General features: G+C 39.2%; 2 protein-coding genes across 2 annotated transcripts; one reads left to right on the top strand and one right to left on the bottom strand.

Moving 5' to 3' along the window:
* Nucleotides 1-1,680: 1,680 nt before the first annotated feature.
* smn1 (survival of motor neuron 1, telomeric) lies at nt 1,681-8,412 on the bottom strand. Its single transcript, XM_057832900.1, has 8 exons — nt 8,251-8,412; nt 7,361-7,432; nt 7,157-7,276; nt 6,883-7,074; nt 3,207-3,380; nt 2,636-2,710; nt 2,445-2,552; nt 1,681-1,863 (listed from the first exon to the last, which is right to left on the bottom strand). The coding sequence occupies exons 1-8, from the start codon at nt 8,296-8,298 to the stop codon at nt 1,807-1,809; spliced, it is 846 nt and encodes a 281-aa protein (XP_057688883.1). The 5' UTR covers nt 8,299-8,412; the 3' UTR covers nt 1,681-1,806.
* Nucleotides 8,386-17,566, top strand: hspb11 (heat shock protein, alpha-crystallin-related, b11). Its single transcript, XM_057832901.1, has 5 exons — nt 8,386-8,590; nt 8,674-8,780; nt 14,226-14,294; nt 14,370-14,413; nt 14,504-17,566. The coding sequence occupies exons 1-5, from the start codon at nt 8,499-8,501 to the stop codon at nt 14,594-14,596; spliced, it is 405 nt and encodes a 134-aa protein (XP_057688884.1). The 5' UTR covers nt 8,386-8,498; the 3' UTR covers nt 14,597-17,566.
* Nucleotides 17,567-18,055: the final 489 nt, after the last annotated feature.

Below are 18,055 nucleotides of genomic sequence, written 5' to 3'. Positions count from 1 at the left end.
TCCATGCCTTGTGGTTGCCATTTCTAAAACATAACTAATGATTACATCCTTTATTCCTTTTGTTGGCAGCTATTTCCCTCCCAATGTAGTGGTAGTTACTATGTGGCTTCAGCCACATCATTTATCAGTTTTCATTAACTATTTGTTTAATTCATGCACCATGAGTTTGGGTCATCCCCTCCGTGAGTCATCACCTTATCGTGGTGGAGGGATTTGCGTGTCCCAATGATCCTAGGAGCTATGTAATCTGGGGTTTTAAGCCCCTGGCAGGGTCACCCATGGCAAACAGGTCCTGAGGTGAGGGGCCAGACAAAGCATGGCTCAAAATGACCCTTTATATGAAAAAAAATAATGGACTCAGGTTTCCCTTGCCAGGACACAGGTTACTGGGGCCTCTCTCTGGAGCCAGGCCTGGAGGTGGGGCTTGAAGGTGAGCGTCTGGTGGCCGGGCCTGTACCAATGGCTCCTGGCCGGGTACAGCCCGAATAGGCAACGTGGGTCCTACTTTCCATGGGCTCATCACCTGTGGGGGGGTCAAAGGGGTCGGGTGCGTAGGGAGTTGGGCGGTTGGTGGTCCAACACCCAGCTAAACACCTGGATTAAGCGGTAGATGATGGATGGCTGGAGTTTGGGTCATGGGTCGCTTTATATCCCCACCGCACTTGAGTCATTTAGAGTCGGTTTTCTTTCTATTGCAAATAGCCAAGACAGAATCTAATTATGACAATGTAAACTCACTATCATTTCAGCAATACTGTATATATAGCAATACTGTGTATATATAGTCATATCACTCATTACTCATTCTCACATGTACAGTATAGTACTTTGCATGATTAAACCGCTCAGCAAAGTGAGAGTTCAATGTCACCAGCATAAACATTTTCTTTTTACTCCCTTTCAGTGGACCAAACTATTTGGGACCTGGAGGCATAACTGTGGCTTTCCAGTCTACAATCATGTGGTTGTCTATTCTAAATATAAAACAACATAGTTATAGTGCACTTCTTACAGCATGAATCATATTTAGGACGTCAGATCCAAGGAAATGACAATTACGTTCAAATCAAGGTTTTTAATCAAAACAAGGGGAACACATCTGAGTCCACTGCATCTGTTTGCCTTTTAAGGTCCCCGTAAAACCATCTTTCTGTCAACTATTCGATGTTCAGCACTCAATAATGCAGGATATTTCATTTATATCGTATTTTTTCCAATTTCTCTCTCCCTAGTAAATTACTTCCATGCCAATGTCCTGGGGGCTTGCAGGATTACATTCATTGATGTGCGACTGTAATCATGTCTCCCATATGTTACTATATGTCTCCTGATCCAGAGTGTGAAAATGACAGAGGCGGTGCCGTTCTGGAATCTCTAATTTAAAGCATGAGGGGAAAAGAAAACCTACAAGGAAAATCTTCAGATGGACAAAGTTTATTATGTGGATATTGGTTTCTTCTGAAAGCAAGTGTTTTTGACCCATACTTGATAGCTCTATACGAGTCTGACTTCTGCTGGACAACACATGCCATTACAAGCTCATGTCTGTCCTTAGCCCTGTTATATAAATTACTTCAAACTTCATTGGGTACGCCAGCATCACATAATGAAAGCCAATGAAGCTCTTGTATTAGATCCTGTTATATTTTTAAGGTTCTTTCATATTGTAATAAATTTAAGGAAGTTACACAAAGTGGTTATTTCACAGCCTTTATTTAAATCTATTTACAGTGAATACAAAACATTCTCCTCAGATAAATGTTGACAAACAAGAAAGACAGCCACTTCTGGTGAAAAACTTTTTTTTCATTTCTGGTGCGGTTTATTCCATCTGGCAGCGTTGTTGCGACCTTGTTTCAAACCCTAGAAAAGTGCAGATTCATCAAATAAAATCACCTCTGTAAAGTTGGCCCTCCATCAGTCGCAAGTTTACTAGTATATAAAAGTTATGTCAATCGTTTGTGCTGTAAAAAGTATCGTTTGTCCGACAATTTTTGGGGGAGTTATTTACAATTGTTTAATAGGTCAATCTAAGGTCAACCAGCTCCCCATTTTGATTAAAAAAAAATGGCACCAATTGTTTGTGCTTGGTTTGTCACCAACACGAACACTCCTGTGCCATTTTTGTTCTACAAGAAAAAAGTATTTGTAATAACTGCAAAACCGTGGCAGCACAAACGAAAATTTTTACAGCATAAACTAGCCAAAATGTAGCACAAACAAATGGCACCACTTCGGGTCTATTTTGTAGGGGGACTGTGAGTGACGTCACCTCTCGAAATGTATATCTACGGTAAATATCTCAAAAACGAAATCAGCACAATTTTTATATAAATTTGCGTCTGATTGGGGGCCGATTTCATGGTGGTTAAAAAATCCTACAACAAAATACGTTCGAATACAGCCTACAGTAAACATGCAGTTCTTGATGAAACGAGCCATACCAAGTAGTAGCCTGTGTGGTACCCACTCATGTACCATGAGATGAGCATGCTGCCCATGGCCTCGTCATCTCCCATGTCTGGACTAATGGGTGGAGGGGGTGGGATCATCTGAAAGCGCACAAGAACAATACAAAATGTTGATTTGTAGGAATCCATGCACTGTCCACGTTTGTAATTGTAAATTAACTCACCGGTGGGCCAAATTGCATCATAGGATGCCAAGGGGGAGGGAAATGCCCCTGATTACCAGGTTGTTTTTTCCCACCCTGGGAGTAAAAACAATGAAAACAGTGAAAGTGAGTGAAAATGCATTTCCTGATCGCGGTTTTATCTGACCAGTGGGAGTAGTCAGTGGGCTTTCGCATGCATAAAACGTCCCAAATTATGGTAGCATAGAGATGTGTCATGCGCACTGGAAAAATTGATACATGTGGTTAATAAATGGTTTATTATGACTAGCGGATTAAGAGGCCCTATTAAATGCTCCGAAGTCTGACTAATTTACAGAGAGCCTACTGGCGAAATCATGAGATTCGCATTCGAATTTTATCACTCATAAAATTTGATTTAATACCCCTGAGCGCGCTTCATTTTTGTAATTTTCATTTACTAACTTTTTAACATTGAGTCACTTTCCAAAATATAATAAGCCACCCTCTCATCACCATCAATTTCCACTACATCTGAAATAAATTTGTAAATTATTTTTTTTCAATGACGATGCAAAAAATGTATACATAATTAAAGTAGATTACATTTTACCTTTCTAAATGGTGGCATAGGAGGTGGGCATGGAGGAGGGAATCCAGAAGCCCACATGGGAGGAGGAACCTTGTGGAATTTGCCCCTTTGGGTTTTACTGTTTAGATGCTGTTTGTGCTGGCTTGGTTCTGTTGACCGGTCACTCTCCTCTGTGGAAGACTCTGCCTCCTGTGTCTAAAGTGGGGGGTCATAAAGCATTAACAACACATATCGACAATGAGCCAGTCAGCAAGGACCCGATTCTCTTATTTTTAAATTTGATATTAGGGGTTTGACAATGTATTAAGATGGTGATATATCACGATACTTTGTATTCCAATAGGTCATCGATATGCTTCCACCAAGAATCGACGTATTGTTTTAAAGACAATATCTTATATCCTAATAGTTTACTGATATGCTTCCGCCAAGAATCGATGTAACGTTGTTTTCGTCAGATGACTGACGAAAATATTTCGCCAACGAACAATTTTTTCATGACGAGACGATAAAAAGCTAAAAATGTGTCTTCGGAGACTAATACCCCTTTCTCACTGGCCGAAAAAACCCATGTCAACCCACTAACAATCGGCTTTTGGTGGCAGTTGGAAAGGTGCAGTGACCCGCCTCGACCCGTGTCAATCAACCCGCCAAGCGACCCGCGTTAAAATCACCTCGGCTCTGATCGTCATGCAGTGTGAAAGCAAAACCCCGAGTCAACAGTCAACACCCTAATCTAAGTGGTGACGTAGGCTCTTACGTGATGCGTCATAACAATTTCGACCATTTTGAGGGCAGTAAAAAGCATGAAAACAGAACACAAACGGAAAGGAGGCTTCCATGTTGCTCTGCATTGTTTACTTCCTTGAACTGAATGAATTAGGTCGCACTTGTGTCGACGTGCATCTTAGCGTGGTGACGTCATGTAACCTTACGCACAGCTGAGGAGGGGTGGGGGGTTAGATGGGTGGAAAAAAAAAAAAAGACACGGCTTTTTTTGTCAAAGGGAAAGGTGCCAAATGCCAATTACTAGTTGGTTGCATCGGCTTGGAAAAAACGCGCGTCGACCCACTAGTTTCAGTGGGAAAGGGGCATAAGATACAATGAGATAAATGTCAGTTTTCATCTGATGAGACGATCTTTCCGATTTTTGGGGCATTTACAGGTCACTTTCTGTTCATTTTAGGGCCTTTACAGGTCTCATTCATTCAGGGAGATTCCTGGGTCACTTCCTGTTCTGTAACCCAAAATTACCAGGGGTTGACCCAGAAATGCCTGAAATCAAATAGGAAGTGACCCAGAAATGCCCCGAAATCATCAGGAAGTGAATGAAAATCTCAGCAAATGACCTGAAATGCCCCAAAATTGAAACCGTTGGTTGCTATTGGTACGGTAACGATTAATCAATTAACTTGAGTAATTCAATTAGGAAAAAAAGCTTCGAATTAAATGTTGCTGCTTGGAGTATTCGTTTAATTAAAGTGACGTTGTAATGGTTTGTTTTGAAAGTGTTTGCATTTATTTTTATTGATTTGGCTGGATACACCACCCTCTAGTGGCAACAGTGAATATGACATAACTCATGTCACATGGCTGAATCCAGCTGCTCCCTTTTATGACAAACACAAACTTTTTGTTTGAGCTAATATTTTTTTATGCATTCATAATTAGGTTGTAGGTAAGCCTTTCGCAATATGCAATAATTCAATTTATCGCGCGATAAATTAAAATGAAGGCGGTAATTTTTCCGCTACGATTTATCGCCTCGCATGCACGTGCGTGCGGCTGACGTGCTGTTAAAAGTTCGTTACCAACTGCGCAAAATGCATCATCCTTCCAGGTCTGGCAAAAACTAGCGCCGGAGCCAATCGTTCCCATTATATCCTATTGTTCAACGTATGCCGGTTGCGTCAGTGCTCCGGAGTGACTGTGGACCATCTACGGCGCGCCGGTGTTGTTGACATGTGGGCGCTCCCGTCAGGAGTGACATTTCACGCGGGCCGGCTATTTTTTGGCACAACGCCGGATATTTACAATGAAGTCCGCCAAAACATTGTTACCGATTTGGCTGCTACGAACAACCTCTCTTTGACACCGAACAGCTGAATGAAATTAAGAGCGCTGTGCTTCAAACTCGTCCTGTTTATGAAAGTCTGGTGTTGTGTAGTAATGAGCAGACGTGACTTCAGCGGTGCTTGCTAACTTTTTTAATGCGCCCACACACTAGATATCATGAAATGGCAAACTAGATGTGCTACTCCCATGCCATTGGCTACGTGAGCCCAGAGTGATTATGGGACACGTAGTCCATATACTACATAGATGAATTCTAAACTGTCATGACTGAATGGAAGTTAAGAAGGCCAAATCAATCCATACCAGTGACTATAGATAATGTTGCAAATATTGTTAATTCAGTACGTGACACAGATGGATTCGGACCACAAATAGGATGTCTTGCTCATGTAGTAAACCTATCTGCTAAGAGAGCTGTAGCAGTCAACGGTGTGCCCTGCCTCACTTTACAAACAGTAAAGATTGTTCTCAGCACTTTTATACAAACTTTTTTCAGATCAGTAAGAAGTAAGCACATAAATATTATGCACTAAAATGCATGTTTATATGATGCCAATTTAATTTTTGCTCGTTAGCTAAAAAAAAAAAAAAAAAATTAAAAAACTTTTTTTTTTTTTTTTTACAGAGCATTAAATGTATTGAATCTGATCGAAAATCGTGTCCCTCGTATCAAAAATCGTACCGATCTGTGACTTAACTGTATCATTGCATCCCTGTGGAACACCGCTGCAGAGGCTATGACGGGAAAAGTTTTCATTTGCCAAAATGCTTAAGTTATTAAGTGCGATTACAAAAAAAAATTTTTTTTTTAAAAACACATTTGATTTATTCTGTGTTTTTGTGCGGTATCAATATTGTTGTTTTTTACTTAAGAGGCATGGTCTATTGTTTTTAGTGATTTCTTAAAAAGTATTTTTGAATTTAGTCAATATTTAATCGCGTTTAAATGGGTGTACTTGATCTATTAATATATAGTGTATTCTCACTGTGTTATTGTAAATTAGTTTTTAAAAAATTGGGGGGGGCGCAATAATATCGCATATCGCAATAATTTATGAGAATAATTATCGCACACTAAAATTTGTTATCGCGACAGGTCTAGTTGTAGGTATATTTAGCCATTTTTTGTGGGAATATGTGTTTGAACGATTTGTTAAGTGCATTGTAAAAAAAAAAAAAAGTTAGCATTTTATAGCATTTAAGCTAGCGGACTTTTGCTATGCAAGTTAGCCAATCTTCATCATTTATTAATTTTTTTTATATCGTTTGAGGCTAAGCTCAGGTATTTTAATTTTTTTATGTTCCTAAACCGATTACTCGATTATTCAAACTAACTAGTTCATAGATTAATTGACTACTAAAGTACTCGATAGCTGCAGCCCTAGTTGCCATTGATTGCAAACAGATTGGGCGTGTATGGAAGTGAGAGGGATGGCAGCAAATGAACAAATGTTCATTCGCTGCCAACCTCCCAGTTCAAATGTATTGGACGTCTACTAGTGATACTCAATTCAGAGAAGAAGGATGAAAAGAGCTTGTTTTTCTGTTTACTACTTGTATAGTAAAATAATTATCAATGAGTATTTTAAGCCATAAATTAATATTGAAAAACATATTTTACCGTAGTCTTGGTTTCGTGGTTGCCTTCCGAAATCTCTGATAGTAAGTCTTCAAGGTTCTGTTCTTCTTCATTGCCGTAATCTGTGTAGACAACTATGCACGTGCCTTTATCCTTGTCCACAGAGGAGATGGTAGCAGAGTACAGTTGACGGTCTTCTGACCAGTAAGCACAGCAGGAATCTCCAACTTGCCACTGTGACAATAATGGTGGTGTTATTTCTTGTCTAATCCTCACAAAAAATAAGAAATGAGCATATTCCATGATATATCGTCACTTCTTTATCCGTTGATGTACTGGTTCTTTTCCTGCTGTCCTTCTTTTTGTTGTTTTTGCGCTTCTTTCCGGGAGGAATTTTGATTGAGGCTTGTGCCTCGTCTTCTCCCTTAAGGGCAGACTGGAATCAGAACAAAAGTATACTATATATTAGTAACAAACACAAAATGAAAAAGCATTGCATCTAAACTTCACTTTTTGTGACCTTAAATGACGCAACAGCCTTGTCGTAGGCTTTTATCAAGGCAGTGTCATCCCAAATATCGGAGTCGTCACTCTGGAAAAAAGAAAATAATGTTGGAAAAAAAGAAAACGATGTTTTACCATGAAAGGACCTTTTGCCCCGCATAAAACTTTCCGAAACGATTTCATGGTTTGGATCAATTACAAATGCTTTATATTATGACCTTTTCTTTTCTTTTTTTTTTTTTTTTTTTTTTTTAGTTTTTATTTATTTTTTTAAACAACTTTAACTTAATCTTTTGAATTATCCCATTGCATAAAACGATTTATTTAAACTGGGAGAACTATCAACCAATGATTTAACAAAAAAATAATTAAGTAGTCTGTCTCTGTGTTCAACAAGTTTTCCAATTATACCATAATGATTAGAGTTTGGAACAGTGATTGACACCCATACCGAAAAAACATATCGAGCCCTGTAAATTCGCCGGAAATCGTTGCATTTCAAATGTTCACATTTTTATCACAGGAAAACGCTATTTGTATCACTTAAGCGTCTTAAAAAGATCGGACTCATGAATACTAACCCATGCATTTTTAAACAAAACCTTAGGTTTAAAGAGACAATTACAGACATTTCATTTAAGAGTTGATTTTTTTCAGTCTTTTCCGACTTCATCTACCATTTCGCCATCTTCGTTCAGCGAAATAAGATGGCTTCATCATTTCCCAAATCACATCACTTCCATTTTCTAAATCTGAAATCTTAATTTTCTCTGCAATTTCACTCAACCTACAGCGTGTTGGTATGTAGTTAGCTTATCAAGCTAACTCATACAAGTTACACAAAAGCACACAGTCCTCAAACGTGCCATTTGTAATATAAATATTCACCAGTGTGACGTGACTCACCTGCCCGGCCCCTCGCGTGAATAACACGTCCTGACATCCATTCGCCATAGGAAAACAGCGGGTAAATCAACAGCTAAAGTGCTAAACAGCTAACGCGCTACATGCGTCGATTATGTGAAGTGTGTCGCACGGCGTGACGTATATTTCACGCGACGTTAAGGGTTGGCTTGGTAACGCCAGGTAGTTTGTGTGTTTTCACTGCGGCTATTCCTTGCACATTAAACCGCATTAGTGGTTGTATTTTGACCATGATCGAAGCATCTCTTCGTTCTCTAGGGGCCAAAGTCGTTGTGGCTGCTTCCAACGATGAGAACCACCCTCCAGAAAATATTATTGACGGGTAAGTGTCTCCTCAGTTTGGTTTTGTGAGCTTAATACTTAACTTTCCAGTATTCATTAGGTTTTTCTGCTTCCTTATACCAGAAATACAAATACATTTTGGATGTCCACGGGAATGTTTCCTCAAGAGTTCATCATTCGTTTTGAAGAAATGACTCCGCTTTCTTCAGTGACAGTGGACAGCTACAATGGTAGGCTGCATCATGAAATGAAAACTCATTTCGACTCTACATATCTTAGTCAAAAACAATAACAACAACAAAAAACCCGTAACATATTTGCACGTTATACTGTGTCAATATTATTTTGAGTATTGCCTATTATTTTGTATTGATGCAATTGTTTTGTATGTATCTGTCTGTATGTCGACTTGTCAACCGTGGTTATAAAGCAGATGTTTGTAAATTTGTAAAATTTGAACTAATTAAAAAAAAAAAAAGTCAAACCTAAAGCTTCTTTGGCTGGAAAAGATTTTGATGCCACTTTTCAAATGCAGATGTATGAAATATTGCTCAATATTTGAATACAGTACTTGATGACTCTATGATTAGTTGATGTATGTACAAGAATAAGTAATATTAAAAACAATATTATGGAAAAATGTTACAATTACACCAAAAAAAGAACAATTAAATATGAACAAGTTTGCAGAGGCAAGAAACCCATTATCCTTTAAAAGGGTATCAAATGCATATTGTCACATTTAGCATCCAAGAATAAACAAGTGTACGGTTGGGGGCACTTTTTTTGCACATTAACATCAAGTTGTCAACTTAAAAGATACATATATGCTGAATAGTTAAGTCCAATTAGCAGGCAATTAGACTGGAGTCACAGGGACTCGGAGGTCCAAGACAATGATTTGAGACTAGACAAGCTGATTCGAAAAACTTGGATCGCAGATTGGTTCCCACCTGGCTGTGATCTGCTTGAAACACCTTAATGCTGGTCTATTTCCTGCAGACTATACAAGTTTTTTTTTTTTTTTTTTTTTTTTTTTTTAAAAAACACTGACAGTAAGGTTTCCCTTAAAGATAATCTTGAGTGCTTTGTGGGGGGGTCGGGGAACAATGGTGAAGGCCTTGACCACCGTTATGACTCTGCTTGACTCGACTAGACAACCTTTTGACTTGGCTTGACTCGACATGACCTCGAGACTCGACTCGACATAACCTCATGACTCTACTCGACATGACCTCATGGCTCGACTCGACATGACCTCATGACTCGACATAACCTTATGACTCGACTCGATGATTTGACTTGCCCACAACAGGTAAGTTGGCACCCCTGCAATTCTGTCAGATAATGCTCAATTTCTTCCAGAAAATGATTGCAATTACAAATGCATTGGTGGTAATATCTTCAGTTATTTTGCTTGCAATGAAATAAAACACAGGAGAGAATGGGAAAAAAATTAAATCATTTAAATTTTATACAAAACTCCAAATATTGGCCGGACAAAAGTATTGGCACTCTTTGAAAAATCATGTCATGCTTCTCTAAATTTGTGTAATTAACCCTTGAGAGTCGAAGGACGCGCCGGCGCGTCCTCAGCGCACGTCCTCTTTGAAGCGCCCTCACGTTTTAATTACGTCACCCACATGCCGTTGGTTGGTCTCGTTTTAAAGTGCGGAAGTTGCGGTTTACCCTCGTTATTATTTTAAGTCAATCGACCAACTAAAACGTGAGATATTGTCATTTAAGTTTGATAGTTTTATTGTCCTCTCAAAAAAACATTAAAACGCTGCATGGATCATTTGTTTACGTCTATATTTCGATCACTTCTTGTCCTTTTTCAAAACGGAAGCTCCATGAAAAAAAACACAAATCAAACGAACCCTTTCGAAGTCACAGTGGAAGCACAAAATGCGTTTTTTTTTTAATAAATAAAACTGCCGTGCGAGGTTCCACCGAACGAGAGGGAGGAGTGTTCTGAAGCAGCGAGGTGGCGAGCGGCGGCCGTTTGGATCAAGCAGCGACTTTGTGTGACTTTGAGAATGAACGGAAAACTAAATTTAGCGCAAGCAATTGTGCTTTTTGATCAACTTGAGGAAGAGGATGGTCTAAATTCGTCATCATCGTCTTCTTCGGAAGAATCCTCGAGTGAAGATAGTGACGGATTTGAACACGTGGGTGACGCCATCGACGAGCAGAGGTAAGCCAACTCTTTTTTTTTTTTTTAATGCTGAAAAAGTTTCTTTTGAAAGTTTCTTTTGATATTGCAAGACAAAGTTCATTTTGATGCAATATAAGTGTGTGTTTGTGTATATAATAATAAAATGTGCATATCAGATCAAAGTCGTACGTGCACTGTGTGTATCCCAGGCAGGAATTTATAATTTGTGTTCTTCTTTCTATATGTAGATTAGGGATGTAGCACATATTCATCAGCTATGGTATTGCTATGGTATTCTTTCTATTGTCATACATATAGATTTCCATTATTATTTATTGCTTTATATAATTTTATTTTATACTTTATTATTTTCATAAATACTGACTTTTTTTTCCATGTACATTTATAGTGACAATGAAAAATCTACATTCACTGCCCGAATGGAAAGAGGACGAGGGAGAAGGGGTCATCACGGAAGAGTGATGAGATGTCAGCGGAGGAGAGGCTGGAGAAGTCAGCGCGGCAGAAGCCGATCACCACTGGCTCAGCCTGCACCTGTGCCATGGAGCACAGAGCAAGACACAGACACTGCCCCACAGTGCAGCCGGTTCACACCCCGGAGACCACCAGGACCTCAGGTGAATCGTGACCATGCATACACCCCAAAAGAACTTTTTGACCTGTTCTTCACCTCATCGACACTGATGAATATGTGCAAACACACAAACCAGTATGGCAGAGTCCGAAAAGAGATTGGGAAAAAGTTTGTGTGGACAGACACTACTGTGGAGGAGCTTGAAAAATTTATTGGACTCCTCTTGTACATGTCTTTGGTTTCACTTCCAACTGTGCAAGATTATTGGAAGGCAAGGAATTCCAGGACGTAACAGCTTTTCAGAGTGGCATGCCTGAAAAAAATTTAACTTGTTTATTGTAAATATTTTTGAAAATACTTTTTTTCCCAATGCTATATATTTTTTTCCCCCACAATCAGTCTTCTCAATTTGTGTGTATAAATGTGTGTTCAAGAAGCTTGATTGTGTGTACATAGTTTTCATCAGGTGATGGGCCGCAATACCTAAACTCATAAAGAGATGGCCTCTAAACACTTTTTGTGTTAGATTGTATATATTTTTTCACTGTTCTTCAGTGTTTGGTCTGCTGTATATAACCTGTTTTGACTAGAGCATGTATAAAAGCAAAAAACGCCTATGGCTATACCTGTTGTATATGTTGAATTGTCAAATATAAGACTATTTATTCTAAATTTTTTTGGTTGAATGTTCATCCTAACATGTTGAATAAATATTATAAAGTTTCAAAACGGTTCGTTACGCATGTTTGGTTGTCAATTGGACATCAATATTAAAAATTTTCACAAAACGATTTTGGAATTTTTGGTCTTTTTGGGCCCAAAATGATGATTTATAATTGGTCAGTGAAGGAAACAACAGTTTGGACATGAAGTTCAAGGTGTCACAAAAAAAGGGACCAAACCAGGCCATCGTAAACAATTCTTTCTTTGAAATATAAAGGCAACTTCAAAGGCATGCAAAATCAGACAAAATAGGCCCAGACCTTAAAGGGTTAAAAGCACCTGTTACTTATCTGTGGTACATAACAGGTGGTGGCAATAACTAAATCACACTTTCAGCCAGTTAAAATGAATTAAAGTGGGCTCAAACTCTGTCCTGTGTCCTTGTGTGTACCACATTGAGCATGAAGAAAAGAAAGTAGACCAAAGAACTGTCTGAGAAGCAAAATTGTGAGGAAGCATGGGCAATCTCAAGGCGACAAGTCCATCTCGAAAGACCTGAATGTTCCTGTGTCTACCGTGCGCAGTGTCATCAATAAGTGTAAAGCCCGTGGCACTGTGGGTAACCTCCCTAGATGTGGACGGAAAAGAAAAATTGAAGAGAGATTTCAACGAAAGATTGTGCAGATCAAGAACCTCGACCAACATCCAAACAAGTTCAAGTTGTCCTGCAGTCCGAAGGTACAACAGTGTCAACCCGTACTATCCGTTGGCGTCTGAATGAAAAGTGACTCTATAGTAGGATACCCAGTAAGACCCCACTTCTGACCCAGAGACATAAAAAAGCCAAGCCGAACCAAAACTTACCCGAAAAAGACAAAAATGTTTTGGAAGAATGTTCTATGGTCAGATGAGACAAAAGTAGAGCGTTTTGGGAAAAGGCATCAACATAAAGTTTACAGGGAAAAAAACGAGGCCTTCAAAGAAAAGAATATGGTCCCCACAGTCAAACATGGCGGAGGTTCCCTGATGTTTTGGGGTTGCTTTGCTGCCTCTGGCACTGGACCGTTTCACCGTGTGCATAGAATTATGAAGTCTGACGACCACCAGCAAATTTTGCAGCATAATGTAGGGCCCAGTGGGAGAAAGCTGGGTCTCCCTCAGAGCTCATGGGTTTTCCAGCAGGACAATGACCCAAAACACACTTCAAAAAGCATTAGAAAATGGTTTAAGAGAAAGCACTGGAGACTTCTAGAGTGGCCAGCAATGAGTCCAGACCTGAATCCCATAGAACACCTGTGGAGAGATCTGAAAATGGCAGTTTGTGGAAGTCACCCTTCAAATCTCAGACCTGGAGCAGTTGGCCAAAGAAGAATGGTCTAAAATTCCAGCAGAGCATTTTAAGAAACTCATTGATGGATACAGAAAGCGGCTGTTTTTTAGTTATTTTGTCTAAAGGTTGTGCTACCAAGTATTAGGCTGAGGGTGCCCTTTTTGGAGTTTTGTGTAAAATGCTAATGATTTTTTTTTTCATTCTCTTTTGTGTTTTTTCATTGCAAACAAAATAAATGAAGATATTACTACCAAAGCATTTGTAATTGCACTAATTTTCTGGGAGAAATGGAGCATTATCTGACAGAATTGGATGGGTGCCGAATACTTTTGGCCAGCAGTGTTGGACCATAGTGACTTGTGAAATTGTCTGCCAAATAGTTTTCACCTTAATGTTAAGTGAAAATGCTAAATTTACAAAAAATTTTATGTTAATCTCATTCTTAATCTGAACGTTAAAGATAAATATTCAGGTTGAATCTAAATGCCAAGTGTAAATTCTGTATAAATATTAACAGCGCCCAAAAGTCCCCTGGGATTGGCCTCAACCCAGCCATGACACTAATCAAGACAAGTGCTATAGAAAATAGGTGAACGAATGTTAAGTTATTCATTTATTTTTCACTTTGAATTTTGATCTAATTTGAAGTTATATGCAAATCTAATCTAAGATCTGTTAATGCAACAAAGTTATTTTCTTTTTAAAGCTTCAGGTGTTCATAAAAATGAGCTGAAAATGGGCTATGTTCTTCTTTAATGATGCCCTAAAACAAAGTTTAAACAGATGACTCATATTGTGTGAGAAGTTCTCCAAAGGCTGTGTCCTAATCTAACCATGGCCATTGTTCATTTCATTTTAGTAAAATTTGGTGATGAGTTAATTAAATCTGCCGGACAGGCTTGTGACTCTGGCTTCTCTGGTTTTTGCAGTCAGGCATCTAAAAGTAGAAAAGAACACATCACAGAACGCCTCTCACTTTGAGTTTGTGGCAGAGAAAGGTAGGGATGATGAATATATTCATGTATTAGTCACTCACTTGCTTTTAAAATCCTTATGAACTGATTTTCCTGCAGAGTTAAAACAAACAGAGGGACATCTTCAGTCAAATTCCATTTCAGTAAGTTAAATGTGATCTTGTCAAACTTCATTAAATAGAAGTAACTTGGGGGCAAATCCTAACTTAACCGGGCTTGTTTTTGTTTTCTAGCTAAACGGAAGCAGTGCCACTCACCTTCGTTTTATCATCACCTCAGGATACGATCACTTCGTGTCTGTGCACAAAATCGCTGTAAATAAATGAGGAATGCACATTTTTTCTCCCCTCACAATTTTCACACATTACTGTATTTTTCGGACTATAAATCGCACCAGCCAAAAATGCTCAATGAAGAGGAAAAAAACACAAGTCAAACTGGATATTAGTCGAATTTTGGTTTGGTCAACATTAAACATTATAATAGCAATAAAACAGAACAAATTGCTAACTAGGTATCTTTTCATATATTAAGTTATTCAGATAACAATAAAACAAACTCTTGATCTCACTCCAAATCCATTCAAGTCTTTATCTACAGTATCACTTTTGAACAAACACTAGTAGAGGGCAGGCCTTGAGCATACGTATCAACATATAAGTCACAGGCCCAGCCAAACTATGGGAAAGAAAAGTGTGACTTATAGTCCGAAAAATACACTAATCCACCTGAATATCGACTTACCTGAAAAGTATGAATAAAACCAATATTGCATTTGTTTGAATTTACTTCACATTCCAGTTTACAATGTATTAATGTGGAATTATTATGTTTGTACTGATGGAAAAAAAAAAAAAAAAAAAAAAGTGTCTAACTCAAGGCCAGGTCCAACCCGTCGTATCTTGTGTGGCCTACGGAGGAAAATCATGTGCATCTATTTAATGATTTTCACCAAAATGGTAAAATTTAAGATTGTCGCCGCTTGTAAAAATGTCTATTTTAAAATAAATGGAATAGCTGTTGAAGATGTTTTTAACTCCTAATTTAAAAAAATAATAAAAATAAAAAATACAGTACATGTACCACAATGTGAAATGCCTACTCTATCATGAAATGTGCGTCCTTTGGTTTAATTGGGGACGGGATTTAATAAACCCAGGCTTCTCCCGTCAGCCCATGTCTTTTCTTCGGTTTTCTTCGGGTTAATCTTATCACAATGCTATATTGTAACTGTCAATGATACCGATGATGATGACAACAAACAAACAAACAAAAAACTAATCAGGCTGATTTGAATAAAAAAATACATAAAAAAGTAGAAAATGCAATTTCTGGATAAATGGGGGTAATTCACGTGACATTATACGCACTTCTGGGTTTGCCGATAAGAGAGTTACCCTCCTTGAAAGTCCGTTGAGTTTTTATGGTCCACCCGGATCTACCAGATGCAAATGCACTAGTAAAAACTAGTGATGTATCGAGGTGCGGCGAGCCTTTGAAATGTGTGTAAGTGTTGAGTCGGTCGCGAACTCTCGTTCTTTTTGAACAAATTGTTTGGAGGAACGAGACAGAACTAATAACCTTCTGCACTGATTCATTCTTAAGGAAGTTGGGACTTGTGTGAGAGGGCATTTAGCTAGCTGCAGTGTCTGACATCGCGTAAGACGCAGGGGAAGGAGAACAAAATCAGAGCATCTGTCACTCAACGCCACATATGGCCAATAAGTAGCCAAAGTGCAGGCACGGGGCAAGACTGGGTTATGTCACTTCTTGTTCACTTACTCGGTCCTGACTGAGATTGCTAAAATGATTTGGTCTGCAACGTAACCGAACTAATCACCTTCTGCACTAATTCGTTCTTAAGGATGTTGGGACTTGTGTAGGAGTACGTTGAGCAAGCTGTAGCGTCTGACATCGCGCACGACCAATCAGGCGCCAGACTCATCTAAGCCTGTCGCAATATGCAATAATTCCATTTATCGCACGGTAAATAAAAATGAAGGCGGTAATTTTCCCGCTGCGATTTCTCGCCTCGCGTGCACGTGCGCACGTGTGCGGCAGACGTGCTGTTAAAAGTTCGACTTCCCTCTTACCAACTGCGCGAAATGCATCTTTGTTCCGGGTTCGGTCTGGCAAAAAATAGCGCCGGAGCCAATCCGTTCCCATTATATCCTATTGTTCAACGTATACCGGCCACATCAGTGCTCGGGATTGACTAGGGACCATCTCCGGCGCGCCGGAGCCCGGCAGATTGTTTTGGCTATTTCCTATTTTTGCCGGAGACGCATGCATCAAAATGGGTGGATTCGACAGCCCAATGTGTTATTCACCGTTGAAACACCAGTGAACATGGACGAAGAACGTTTCATCATGGAGGTGGAAAGTCACAAAGTGATTTATGATGCAGCAGATCATTACTATAGGGACAGCTTTCGAAAGGAAGCTGCAAGATGTATTATTATGTGTGTTTTTCTGGCAATGATATCAAACACACGATGTGCTGACAACTTTGTTTTTATTAACACACGGCGCTAACAACACTTCCTCGACCTTCGGCACATCAATGTAGCGTGCACTTAAGGGTGCCTCGGAAAACATCCAATCAGAATATTAAACATGGAACGCCATAGCAGAAACTATGAGGATGGACGGGGAGTTTTTTATGCAAGTCATGTCATTTAAAACAGTAATTAAATAGTGTTGCAAACTCTTGGTAAAAGCAAAAAAAAAAAAAAAAACGGGGAAAAAATGTTCAATCAAATCAAGTCCACTTCTCTCTCTGATGAGTACAGACTTCGTGTGTTTGTCGTTGTTTTGAATGCCATATTACAACGGGACGGAGTTGGCGGACCGAAGCCGTGTGCAGCCGGTATGTTTTGCCGGTTTTTGACGTACTGCGGGGCACACAGTCAACACAGAGCCGTGCCGGACCCGATGTATACGGGCCCTGTGTCTCTCTCACTGCCGCGTCATATGAATAAAACATCATCATTGCGTGCGCTTCAGGATGCCTCGGAAAACATCCAATCAGAATATTACACATGGAACGCCATAGCATAAACTATGACGGAAAAGTTTTCATTTGCCTCAATGCTTGTTAAGTGCAATTTTATTTTTTTCTTGAAAAAGACATTTTATTTATTCTGTGTGGTATTAATAGTGTTGTCTTTTACTTAAAAGAGGCATGGTCTTGTTTTTAGTTGTGATTCCTTAAAAAGAGTTTTGGAATTTAAGAGTAAACATTCATCAAGTTTAAATGGGTGTACTTGATTCATTTATATATACTGTATTCTCACTGTGTCATTGTAAATTGGTTTTTAAAAAATGGGGGGGGGGGGGGGGGCGCAATAATATCGCATATCGCAATAATTTGAGATAAATTATCGCACACTAAAATTTGTTATCGCGACAGGCCTAGCCTCATCGCAGGCAGGGGAAGGAGTGGAAATAAAATCAGACCGTCTGTCCCTCACTGCCACGTATGGCCAATAAGAAGCCAAAGTGCAGGCACGGGGCAAGACTGGGTTATGTCACTTCCTGTTCACTTAATCGGTCCTAACAGAGATTGAGGAGATGATTCGTTCTGCAATGTAACTTGACTTCCCAGTCACGCGGTGAATTGAAAAGAAAGGGCTTGTCACATATTCTTTCATGTGGAGCCTCTCATAGGCTACTCAAACGCACAAAAACACCACACAAACATAGTGAGCTTGGTTTAGTGTGTTACTTTTCTCAACAAACTCGAGACTACATATCACTGCATACTATCAACTTTATAGTAGTTT

This window comes from Corythoichthys intestinalis, chromosome 3, assembly GCF_030265065.1.
Source record: "Corythoichthys intestinalis isolate RoL2023-P3 chromosome 3, ASM3026506v1, whole genome shotgun sequence".
Classification (NCBI taxonomy): Eukaryota; Metazoa; Chordata; class Actinopteri; order Syngnathiformes; family Syngnathidae; genus Corythoichthys; species Corythoichthys intestinalis.
The sequence above is the reverse complement of the archived record's forward strand: the minus strand, read 5'-3'. Positions and strand labels throughout refer to the sequence as shown.